Source organism: Lycium barbarum, chromosome 10 (genome assembly GCF_019175385.1).
Source record: "Lycium barbarum isolate Lr01 chromosome 10, ASM1917538v2, whole genome shotgun sequence".
Classification (NCBI taxonomy): domain Eukaryota; kingdom Viridiplantae; phylum Streptophyta; class Magnoliopsida; order Solanales; family Solanaceae; genus Lycium; species Lycium barbarum.
Genome location: NC_083346.1, coordinates 109,436,628 through 109,448,889, shown reverse-complemented (window position 1 = coordinate 109,448,889; position 12,262 = coordinate 109,436,628). Strand labels below are relative to the sequence as shown.

General features: G+C 35.9%; 1 protein-coding gene across 1 annotated transcript; it reads right to left on the bottom strand.

Moving 5' to 3' along the window:
- Positions 1-4,362: 4,362 nt before the first annotated feature.
- LOC132616010 (kirola-like) lies at positions 4,363-10,809 on the bottom strand. Its single transcript, XM_060330619.1, has 2 exons — positions 10,255-10,809; positions 4,363-4,829 (listed from the first exon to the last, which is right to left on the bottom strand). The coding sequence occupies exons 1-2, from the start codon at positions 10,439-10,441 to the stop codon at positions 4,564-4,566; spliced, it is 453 nt and encodes a 150-aa protein (XP_060186602.1). The 5' UTR covers positions 10,442-10,809; the 3' UTR covers positions 4,363-4,563.
- Between the last annotated feature and the right edge of the window lie 1,453 nt (positions 10,810-12,262).

Sequence of the window (12,262 nt, the reverse complement as noted above, 5' to 3'; positions counted from 1 at the left end):
ATCTTTGGCAGTTTTTTGATAAGTTTTGGAGACTAGTTTTTACACCACACTTTGGGGTTAAAGATTTGAAGATTTGGTTGAGTATTTCTTAAACCTTTAATTCATTTCTTCAATTCCTTGCTTTGTATTGTATATATCTAAGTGTGTAGCTTTCTATTCCATAACTTGAATCTCGTTTATGAAAGTATTCTTGATTAAAGTTTGGTTTGAAACTCTTGTTATGCTTATGTATTGAATGATTCTTATTGCTATTGATGTGGGTCTTTGTTGATTTAATTAATCTCGTTCTTGAATGTTTCCAAAGGGATTAGCTAACCCTAGGACTCACCCATTTACTTAGATTGAGCTTGGAAAAGGAAATCTAGGTTGGGAAAGATTAATTAACAAGAATTTGGGTCATTAAACTCATCTAATAACTTGAGCTCGGAAGAGGATAGTTACTTGAGGTTAAATTGATTGTGCCTAATATCACACTCTAAGGCTTGGAAAAGCTTAGAGTGAAATTCATTGATTTGGTTGGAAAACTTTCAATGAGATTTTAGAAATCATTATCTATTGACATAAACCCGTTCTTAGTTGTAAAATCGTGAAATACATTGGATCGTTACTTGAGTGTAATCTCCTATTATCCATGCTTGTGGCCATTGATCATTTTACTCGCTTCCTAGGTAATTTTACATTTTCGCATTAGTTATAATTCTCAAACAAAAACCAAAATACCATTTATCGTTTGGCTTTAGCTTAGTTGGTGAAAGTTCCATACTTTCTTAATCGCCTAGCATATTGTTCCTTGTGGGATCGACCCCGACTCATAGTTGGGTAAATATATTGCATACGACCGTGTACACTTTCTCTTTGAGGTGTGTATTTGGACGTTATCAATTTGAGTGCTTTATTTTATGGATTATATATGATTCACTAAGGTCTCTCAGTCTACAACTTGATGGAAACCATTCTTAGCTGCCATTTTGCTTTATACAAATTTAGTTCCAGCGAAATGAATTGAGAGACCAAATTTAGCTGTTGTTTTTCTTCTAGAAGAGGGAGTATTCTTCGTTAAGCAGTAGATATGAAAGGTGGTTGCTTCTTAATTTTCATATATGAAAAGACTCTGATATATAAGCATTAATTACTAGTAGTTATTGTTGTAAACTTAAGACATTATATCTTTAATTTATTTTGGGATCTTAACCATCTTGCACTTTAAAATGTATAAGAAAATGTTGAAAGGGAGAATTAACCAACTTCTGCTCATATAATTTCCCATTGCTGATGTTGTTTTGAAATTGAAAAACTGCTACTTTATTTAGCTAATCAATACTTTTTTTTATAAGGCTAATCAATTATTTTTTAATCCTAATCAATTTTTTAAGGCTAATCGGTATCTTTTTGTAAGGCTAATTGATACTTTTTTTAAGGGTAATCAATATTATCGGTAAAGTTTTATAATTACATCAATCAGAAGGGTTCGTAATTTGAAGAATTCTTTGCAGGATTTAACTACTCGTGCCTGGATTCTGTAGAAACGTTAATGTCAGTTACGTTTTAGCCTGAAGTTGTAACTCTAAGTTACGACTTTAAGATCAATCAATGTCAGATTTTGTATTCTTTAGAGTCGTTACTCACAATAACATATTAACCATAAAACGTTACTCACAGTAGCGAATTACCATTTAACACCGTTAACCTTTAACTTTTTTGCCCATTAAATTTTTTGAATAAAATAATGTCTAATACGTTACTGTAAAATACATTTATTTTAGTTTTGTAAATTTTAAAAAAATATATTATTTTGATAAATTAGCTGAAATAATAGCTTATTTTGATCAAAGAGATGCCGTACTCCACTAGAATTTTCTATTTGTGGTCCATATCACACGTTGCCATAATTGTATAGAAGAACCAAAGCTGCCAGATATAAATGCCAGCAATTATTGAGATCAAGTTGGTGGTACTTAAATTCATTTAATTACCAGCATGCTGATCTGAATTGAATTTTATAACATTAAACTGCCAAATCTGATCTAGACCTCTGAGTTAAGCACCAAAAATGGTTAGATAGTTCAAATCTGAGGACTGCGATGACTATTAGAAAATGTATTTTGTCCCAAGCTATGTAACATTCTTAGTTTTTAAGTTAGTTTAAAAAAAGATGATATTTTCAATATTTAAAAATAATCTAATGTTAAGCTTTTAATTTTATTATTAATAAGATAATTTATAATCACACAAATTTCTATAATTTATTTTAGATAACAAGTTTTATTTTTTTTTAATTCCAAATTTTTATGACTAATCAAATATCATTACATAAATTGGAAAGGAATACTCTCCCATCTCAAATTATTTATCGTTTTTTATTTTACACGCCCCTTAAGAAATATTAATTAGCAGCGGTGTGGTCTTTGACTAACTTTACCATTATTTATGCCTAAGTTAAAGTTTCTCTTTATTACTCCCTCCAGATCTAAAAAAGTGTCCACTTAATCTTTTTTTTTTTTTGATAAAAAGAAGTGTCCATTTATCAAAATAAGAAAGAATTAACCTTGTTTTTCCAGATTTGTCCCTATAAAGTATTATATGATCAAATCTCAATCCCTATTTCATTAGGGGTATTTTAGTCAAATAATCTATTTTTTGTCTAGGAGTTAGTATTTTCTTAGGAGTGTGCAAATAGCTAAGTGAACTCTTTTCTTTATCCGGAGGGAGTAAATATTTACTCTATTTATGTGTCATCTGCATTAATAACATAATTCTACTAAAAGCAAAATGGAAAAAACATATCAATTGTGCCTTAAACTTCTAAAATGATAAATTATTTGAGATAATTATTTTTAGTAAGAACGATAAATAATTTAAATGAAGGGAGTATATTTCAGTCGTAAAAAACAAACAATTCCGATAAACAAGTTTATTGTTTTCAGATTGAACAACCTTTGTTATCGTTTCCTGTCGGAAAATAATTATTCCCCCACACAACTCCAACTCTTCGTGAACCATACCCAATTCAAGTACACACAAACATTGCTACCAATATAAAATGCAAATTTTTTGGAAAAGAAAAAGCATTAAGCACAGCCTTAATATTTTCAACGGAAAATGCTCTCTCTGTCTCAAATTATTTATCATGGTTACTAAAATAATTGTTTCAAATTATTTATCATTTTAAGAGTATAATGCATAATTAATTAATTTCCCCATTTTACCCTTTATAGAATTTTATCATTAATGGAGATGACACAAATAGAATAAATATTTAATGGAGAGAGATCATAACTTAGACATGAATAAGGGTAAAGTTAGTCAAATACCCCTTCTAATTAATATTTCTTAAGGGGTTTGTAATCATAAAAGCGGCAAATAATTTGAGACGGAGGGAGTATACAAACTGTTGGCCGTTCCACACCGAAATTAGAAATTACATATTCACTCATTTCCCTTTTTATTTTGCTACATATAGTAGACACTTCCAAGAACACCCGTTAATCACAAGACACTTTATTACAAGCATATGGTATACATATGTAGTAAGTAATATCTTATGCAACACTACTTCGTGTGGTGAGTCTCAATTTCTTTGGTGACATTGAGACTTTTTATCATTTTTGTGAAAGAATTTTGTGGATGAACGGTCTTAATTAGTAAATTTATACCTGATTTTCATAAGAATTATTAGACGAGCTCAGAGCGTTGAGCGCTAGACGTATAATCAGGCGCTTGAGACGTAAATCTCACAAAATCAAGCCCACACGTGAGTCTTAAAGCGTTTTGCAAGTGTCTTGCTCCGGAGCGAGCCCCAAACAAGTCCTACAAAAAACCTTTTTAAATACTACTGCCTCTGGTCCAAAATTAGTGAATTTTTGTAGTATGATACACCCCTTAAGAAAGTCAATTGGTTACACTTATTAAAGTGTTATTTGATAACATTACCTTTTTGCTTTTCCCAAACTTTTCTTACAAGTAGAAATAATCATTGTTGGAAATGAAGGGACTTTGAAACTATAACAAACATTAAATTTGTTCATTGAATTAAAAATGTATCATGGGTAAATTTGGACAAAGAATAAAATACATTTTTGATAGAGTAAAACCTCAATTAGTTTGGACCAGATGGAGTAATTAATACCTCTTTGGGCTTTGAAAAATTCATTTATTTTGTACCAAAGAACAAGTGTTAGAACTTAGAATATTCACTTATTTTGAACGGAGGGAGCAGTCAACCACAACGTCCCCCCCCCCCCCCCCCCCCCCCCGGGCCCGTGACACACACACACACAACATGAATGTTTGAATTTTACATTCCTTTTCGTTTCTTCTGCTCGGATACGCTGCATATATAATGGAAATTTTGAAAAGAAAAAGCATTAAGCACAGCCTTAATATTTTCAACAGGGATATACAAACTGTTGTCCAAAGCACAACGAAATTAGAAAATACATATTCGCTCATTTTCTTCGTCTTTTTCTTATTTTTCTACATATAGTAGACACTTGCAAGCACAACCATTTATCACATATTATTACAACTATTAGGTACAGATATGTAGTAGTAATATTTATGTAATCACTTGATGTGGTGAGTCTCAATATCTTTGGTGACATTGAGGCAGAATTCCATCAAACTATGTGGATCAGGCACATTGTTATGCTTCTTTTCATATTCCAAGATCCAAGTAACTAAGTTGTTTACACCTTTGGTCTCAACATGAACAGTGAGACAAAATGATTTGTATGCATCCAATATATCTCCACCAATCACCTTGAATCTAACCAGCTTCTTTTCCTCATCTATGGCTTCAATTATCTCCTTTGCCACCTTCTCTTTCCCATCTGTAAACAAAAATATATACATTAGTAAGAAATTTGATACTAATAATTCAATTTTTTAGATGGGAAACGGGTTAATACATTTGTAGACACTGAAATTTAATCGAACTTAAATCCACAAATTAATTTGGGTCATATTCTAAATTCTAAATGTATTGGTCCAAACAAATATTATGGGCTAACATAATCGGATTTATTGTTTAAATCCAACATGTATGGACTTAGTTGAAACACCAATTCAATTGGGCTAGTCTATCTTGTCGGACTTCACATGATGAGCCCACTTTATTAGCCCAAGGTCCATGCCACGTGTCAGATGATGTGGCGCGCCAAGTCAAATCAAGGACCAATAAAATCATGCCACGTGCATAAATGACATAGCATGTCAAGTCAATAGAAGAACCAATCAAATGTCGCCAAGTGTTCAAATGACATGGTTCAACCAATCATCTACAAACCCTAGCTCTCCCCTACAACTATAAATAGGGGTCTTCATAAAGCCAAAAGGAGAGGAGAGATAGACATAGAGAAGCTCTCAGCCGCAAGTCTTCCACATACTAAGAAGTCTTCGCTCCAAGTGGTGAGCCGCAAGTTTCCATACCTCTACGTTTGTGATTAAAGCTCGGCTACGCATTCGTAGTGAAATATCAACAACAAGTGATTCGTCCATTCAAGAACAAGCAAAAGCCCTTGATTGACGGCCGTATCGTGAGGAGAAGAATCAGAGGATTACATCTTTTTATTTAAGATTTCATAAAGATTGTAACCCCCGCGCAAATTCTTGAAATCAAATATTATTCTTTGTCGCTATTTTTCTTGTCTTGATTATTATTTTCAGGAACGAAAGATTAGTCGTTACAAATTTGGCACGCCCAGTGGGACCATCTTTACCTCTCATCTCTTCTCTCCAATAGTCGAACTTCAAAAAACACTAAGATGGCTTCCAAGAAGGTCAACTCGAAATCCGCATCCGCAAAAACTACCGGATCCAAATTCTCTGTTGTTGTTGAAAACATCCTAGATGTTACTGAGGGGAGCACCGGACCTGTCACAAGGAACCAAGCCAAATTGCTATGGCAACGAGTTCCGCAAGCACAGCCTGAATCTGCTGTCGTCTTTGGTTCGTCTTCCGCAAACACCACAGAAGAAGGGGAGAATGTCGCCAAAATGGTGGAGAGGGTTCTAGCCCAACTTAGTTTATCTAAGCCCAAGAAATCCATCAGGCAAGCTGACGATGACGTCTTGAGCACTGGATCTACTCCGCATAACATGTCTGCATCCTATGTTCGCAAAAATCTGTGTTATTCTTCTTCATCTATGATGGTGATGCATGCGATGATGACCAATGCCTCAACTGTTGAAGAACAACTCGCGAGTTTGACAAAGGCAATTGGAGACTTGACCAAATATGTGCAAGATCAAGATAATCGAATTGTCAAGTTGACAGATAGGTTTGATAGTGTGATGGAGGGGGATTCGAGTCATGCCCCTGGAAAACGTCCGCAAGCATAAGAAAGGATTGAATCTCCCGCAAAACAAGTGGAACATGCTTCAGAAATCCAAGTTTCCTCTGAAAGGATGATCCCAATCAATCAAATAATAGAGTTCATCATGGGGACCATCAAGGATAAATATGATGTTTCCGCAAAATCATCCCTTACATATGCGAAGCCGTACACTGCAAGGATTGATAGCTTGAAGATGCCTGCCGGTTATCAACCCCCAAAATTTCAGCAGTTTGATGGCAAGGGAAATCCGAAGCAACATGTGGCACACTTCATTGAAACATGCAACAACGCTGGAACATATGGTGATTACCTTGCCAAACAGTTTGTTCGTTCCCTTAAAGGTTATGCTTTTGATTGGTACACAGACCTTGAGTCTGGTTCCATTGATAGTTGGGAGCAAATGGAGCAGGAGTTTCTCAACCGCTTCTATAGCACAAGATGCACCGTAAGCATGGTGGAACTTACAAACACTCGCCAGCGAAAGGAAGAACCAGTTATTGACTTCATCAATCGATGGAGGCATGCAAGTCTAAACTGCAAAGATAGACTCAGCGAGCTTCGGGAATAGAGATGTGCATTCAAGGTATGCACTGGGTCTCACCTATATCTTGCAAGGCATAAAGCCTAAGACTTTTGAAGAATTGGCCACTCGTGCTCATGACATGGAGTTAAGTATGGCGTCAGTCGGAAGTGAAGCGCCGCCGGTCTATGAATCCCGCAAAGGTAAAGACAAGCAAGAAGTAAAGAAAGTGGGGAGATATTTTTCCAAGACCGAAAACAAAGAATCCATGAACGTTAATGTTGCACCTGTGAAGTTCACCACTAAAGTAAGCAAGAAGCAGAGTGTGAAGTCAACTTCTTTGGAGGATAGAGCGAACAGAAAACCAACTTTGAAGGAGATGCAAGAGAAGGATTATCCATTCCTTGATTCAGACGTTTCTGCAATCTTTGATGAACTTCTTGGGCTGAAACTTTTTGAGTTACCCGAGATGAAGCGGCCGAATGAAGTAGGGAGAACTGATGAACCGAATTATTGCAAGTACCACCGATTGATCGGCCACCCTATAGAGAAATGATTTGTCTTCAAGGATAAAGTTATGGAGCTAGCCCGCGAAGGAAAGATTTCACTTGAAGATGAGAAAGAAAGTGCAAACCAAGTTGGTGTCACAATTAGCTCACTCGATCCAGTCATGACCTGCAACTTTGTTGAAGGATATGGAGAGAAAGACATCCCGAACATATGTTTGGCAGGAATGATTAAGTTTGGAGACTTCGAACCAGTTAATGTGAATGAAATGTTTTCTCTTCTTACACCGAGCGATATTGTGTCAGTAGAAGGAGGACCGTCTGAAGAAGATGAAGACCAAAGTGGTCATCTTGATGATGGGGGTTGGACTCTCGTAACTCGTCGCAAGCACCGTAAAACAGGTTCGCGAAAGGATTCAGTGAAACGACAAACTAAGGGAAAGAAGGTGAGTAAACCTAGAAACAAAAAATCCAGCTAAGCACCCAAAGAAGGAGAAAATAGGAGGGCTGCTATTACCAAGAACCACGTCGTCCAATAACATTAGGAGAATACTTGCCGAGTTGGTTTCACACCAAATTCGTCATTGATGATGTAAAAGCTTCATGTTGTACCGTTGATGAGAAGGAAGCGAAAAACGTGACCTCGTCATGTCCAACATCAGAAGACTCTGCACAGTCATCTCCTGAAGTCATAGCTGCGTGCATGGCCAAAATCACATTCACCGATGATGACCTTCTACTCGGCGACATACCTCATAATCGCCCTTTATTAATGATTGGGTTTGCACATGAGCAAAAGGTGAACAGAATCCTAATCGATGGTGGATCTGGAGTTAACATCCTTCCTATTCACACAATGAAGGAGCTTGGAATCGCAATGGAGGATCTTTCCGCAAGTCGTTTGATGATCCAAGGATTCAACCAAGGGGGACAAAGAGCAATAGGAGCTGTCAAAGTAGACCTCACCATCGGCGAGCTGCAATCTAGCGCATGGTTGCATGTGATCGATGCAAGGACTTCGTATAACATCTTACTCGGTAGGCCTTGGGTACATGAGAACAAGGTGATCCCTTCTACCTACCACCAGTGTTTGAAGTATCATGAAGATGGAGTTGAAAAGAAGATTATGGCCGATGATAATCCCTTCACTGAAGCTGAAGCGCACTTCGCTGATGCCAAGTTCTACTTAAAGAAATGTGCCGCAAAAGTTGATGAAGTTGCGATAAAAGATAATGCTGAGTTTATGAACCAAAATGCAAAGGTGACTGCTTGTATGGAGAAGGCAGCAGTTAAGGAAGATCAAAGGTCCTTCGATGTCAATAAGTTGCCCAACACAAATGGCGCTTCTTCGAGTAAGAAAGTGACTTATGTTCTTCGTTATGCTCCAAAGGCCAAAAAGGACGAGGGAAACATGTTAGGAGGACTAACCCTTCCTATCAAGCAGATCGACACAATAATGTCATCTACGAAATTACTTCGGAAAATTTGTGGCTAGCAGCTCGCTACAAAATGAAGCACTCCCTACGAGGCGTACAGGTGAAGGTTTCGATCCAAATGCTTACAAACTACTCGCAAAGGCTGGATACAATCCTTGCGAACCATCAAAATTAGGGAAGCTTCCTATGGAACCTGCGGCGAGGCAAAAACGTGAAGGTTTGGGGTATAAACAACCCCCACCAATTCGCATCTCCATAAGAAGGGCAAGTAATAACTACATCACTGCAGAAGAGGAACCTCTTGCTTCTAACAAAAGGTCGTCTGTCTTCGACCGACTGGGAAAGTCGACCGCAAGAGTTTCTGTATTTGAGAGGTTAGGACCAATGAAGAATGGAAGCAAGATTCGGAGAAACCACAAGCGTATGAAATCATCAGTTTTTCCCAAATCTCAAAATATCTCCAAAGATTTCCGAAGTCTGATCCCTTCTAGGATGAGGCGGCAAACAGGTCTTGTGGTCTCATGTGGAGAAGTGCTAAAAGCAAAGTCGCATGTTGTGGTCTACACCAAGGAGCGGGATGAAGATAAAGAAAGTGTTGGCTCTTCATATCACGTTGTTGTACAAGATGAAAGGGATACTTTATCTCCAATAAGGGTTGGTGAAGAGTTGGAGGATGTTTCTTAGTGTTACCATATATCTGTCGATGATGGCGAACCTCAAGAAGATGAAGACGCTAAGGATGCTCCACCCGAATTTGAAGAAGGGGTAAAAACGACAGTCGACGCATTGAAAGAAATCAACCTTGGCACTGATGAAGATCAAAGGCCTACTTATGTAAATTCTTTACTTGCAGTCGATGAAGAGAGTGCTTATGTTGAATTACTTAAAGAGTATAAGGATGTATTTGCCTGGAGTTACAAAGAGATGCCTGGCTTAGACCCTAAAGTTGCGGTCCATCATCTTAATCGAGTACTTTCACCTTAATCGAGTACTTTCAATGAAAATCATAAATTTGTACATGAAAAATCACTCAAACTGCAGTAAATAATAGGTCTGAACCCGCGATTTTAAAAATAACAACAGACCAGTTTAATGCTAAGAAGCTTAATGATTGAACTCATAAAAGTTTAAATCCCAAGTTCACTTCTATTTATAATTACCACTAATAAATGGTTTTCTTAGCGAATTTTATCCAAACCCTCAAACGATACTTATTTTAAACCGAAACGAGTATAAGAAAACAGAGGCTAAAAGTATAACCAGGTGCGGATCTAGCACTTAGGGTACGGGATTCCAATGACTTTTGTTCATACCGCTTACTAGTGTTAAAAAAATCATAAGGTATTTATAAATAGTTGATTGTGAATCCAATTTATTTTATGTTAACTTGAAATTATTAGAGGAACTCATAAAATTATAACAATCACTTAGAAGCGGTATAGAAGAGAGGTGGCTTACCATGGGTGAAATTCCAGAAAATGATAGAACCAACAGTTCCCCAGTCACCTTCATGAATGTCCACATTCTGTACTTTATCAGGACACATGGTTGAGATGTGATGTGGTCTATGCCTAAAGATCTCATGGAACACATCTCCACAAGACTTGATAGTTATCTCCGAAACCAACTTTCCTTCAAGACTCATCTCTCTTCGATGATATATCACAAAGTTATATTAAGAAGTGTGGTTCATCATTGCATGAGTCTCTGGCCTTTTATAGTTAGGTAATATGTCTAGAATATGTATAAATTATAATTGTTTTGCTTAGAATATCTGCCACTTGGTTTCTTCTCTATATGTGTGGCTAATTTATCAATTAACAATTCTATCACTTCGATTTTTTATTTTTTTTTGGTTGTTGTTGTTGTGTGTGAGCTCAAATCGTGATAAGGTACTGATTTTATAAGATTTAGATGGTGAAATCATATTAAAAAGGCAATCCACCATTGTTGAATAAGCTTGAAGAAGTATCTTTGAATTTCGAGTTTAATTTTTGTGAGAAATCTAGAGTGTGCGTTGTTTTAGACCAGTTGGAAGTAGTCCAAGGGAGTTATCTAGAAATTTTGAAGTCAGTTGGTGGAGATTTGATTGTTTTGAATAAAAATTGAATTGAAAATAGCAGAAGAAGTTCACTTTTATAGCTAGTGACGTATTATATACTTTTATAGCATATTATTATACACTTTTACTTAGATACACTTTTTTTCACAAGGTATTTGCATTTTTTGTATAAGTATATTGATAGTACTATATAGTAATATATAAGGCCTTATATAAACATTGATTGGATAAAAATGTTAATTATATGGGTGTAACCAGTGTTTTAAGAGGCGTCGTGAGGCGAGGTGTTTTATGCGGGGCTAGGCGTAAGCCTCGAGACGTGGGGCGTAAGTCCCATGGATCTACGGGGCCTATGTTTCATGTATCATCATTTTATAATTTTATTACTAAAAAATAAGCAAAAGTAAAATTTTCATTAAAACTATGCAAATAAATCCAAATAAATCACCAATAATATAGAAAGAATTATTATAAATATTATTTGAGAAAGGTAACAACACAAAATATGATAATAGCCTAGATAATCTTTAAGTACTTCATAATCAATCTCCAGATCTATTCCATACCTCAACTAACATTTGCACGAACTTTTATTTAAATATTCAAAGAAGGAGAAGGGAAAAAAGTGGAAGAGCAATGACAAAAAACGGATAAAATTGCTTCAGGAAAATACTGTAATAAATCTCGATCATATCAATTCAGGCATAATCATCTGAAAAATAAATAAATTATGGCAGTGTTATTTTGTATGACAATTGCTTTATTTATCTATATATTTTAGAAAAAATCACTACAACATGAAAACATGATAACATAAAATATAAATATCATTATATCAATAATAAAAATCATAATTTATAGCAAAAATATTTTTAAAATAATAAAAATCAAATTTAACGTCCGGAGTACGCCTTTATGCCCCAAATTCAAGGGTGTACGCCCTATGGATCTACGCCTTTTATTTATGCCCGGAGCGTTTTTGGTACCCCCGCCCCGAGACACACCCGGAAAACGCCTCTGAAAACAGTGGATGCAACTGAAAAATATGATTGCGTTAGTGTGAAGTGTTGTGTTGAGCTGCACATTTTTGAAAATTCCCCTAATATAACTTGTACGGTTGAGGTGCAAATTTTTTGATTTTGAGATCACTATTTAAGTCATATGTATTTGAAAGTATATCCACTTCAAAATAACTTCAGACAACAGTCTCTGAAGTTAGGGTTGACTATCCAAATTGTCTGAATTGAAGTTTCATCTGGCTGATGTTCATGCACATATGGTTGAAGTTTCCCCGTTTGTGCCTAAATTTCAGCCATATGTGGTAAAATCATTTTTACTTGAAGTTCAGCCATACTTAACTGTAAATAATGTACGTCTAAAGTTCTTCTGAAGTGGTAGATGTAC

What these genes read in the sequence shown, in the direction of transcription:
- LOC132616010 (XM_060330619.1), bottom strand. Translation starts at nt 10,441, where the DNA reads ATGAGTCTTGAAGGAAAGTTGGTTTCGGAGATAACTATCAAGTCTTGT. An exon ending in TTTCTGGAATTTCACCCATG is followed by an intron (nt 4,830 to 10,254) that starts GTAAGCCACCTC and finishes TTTTGTTTACAG; the next exon opens with ATGGGAAAGAGAAGGTGGCA.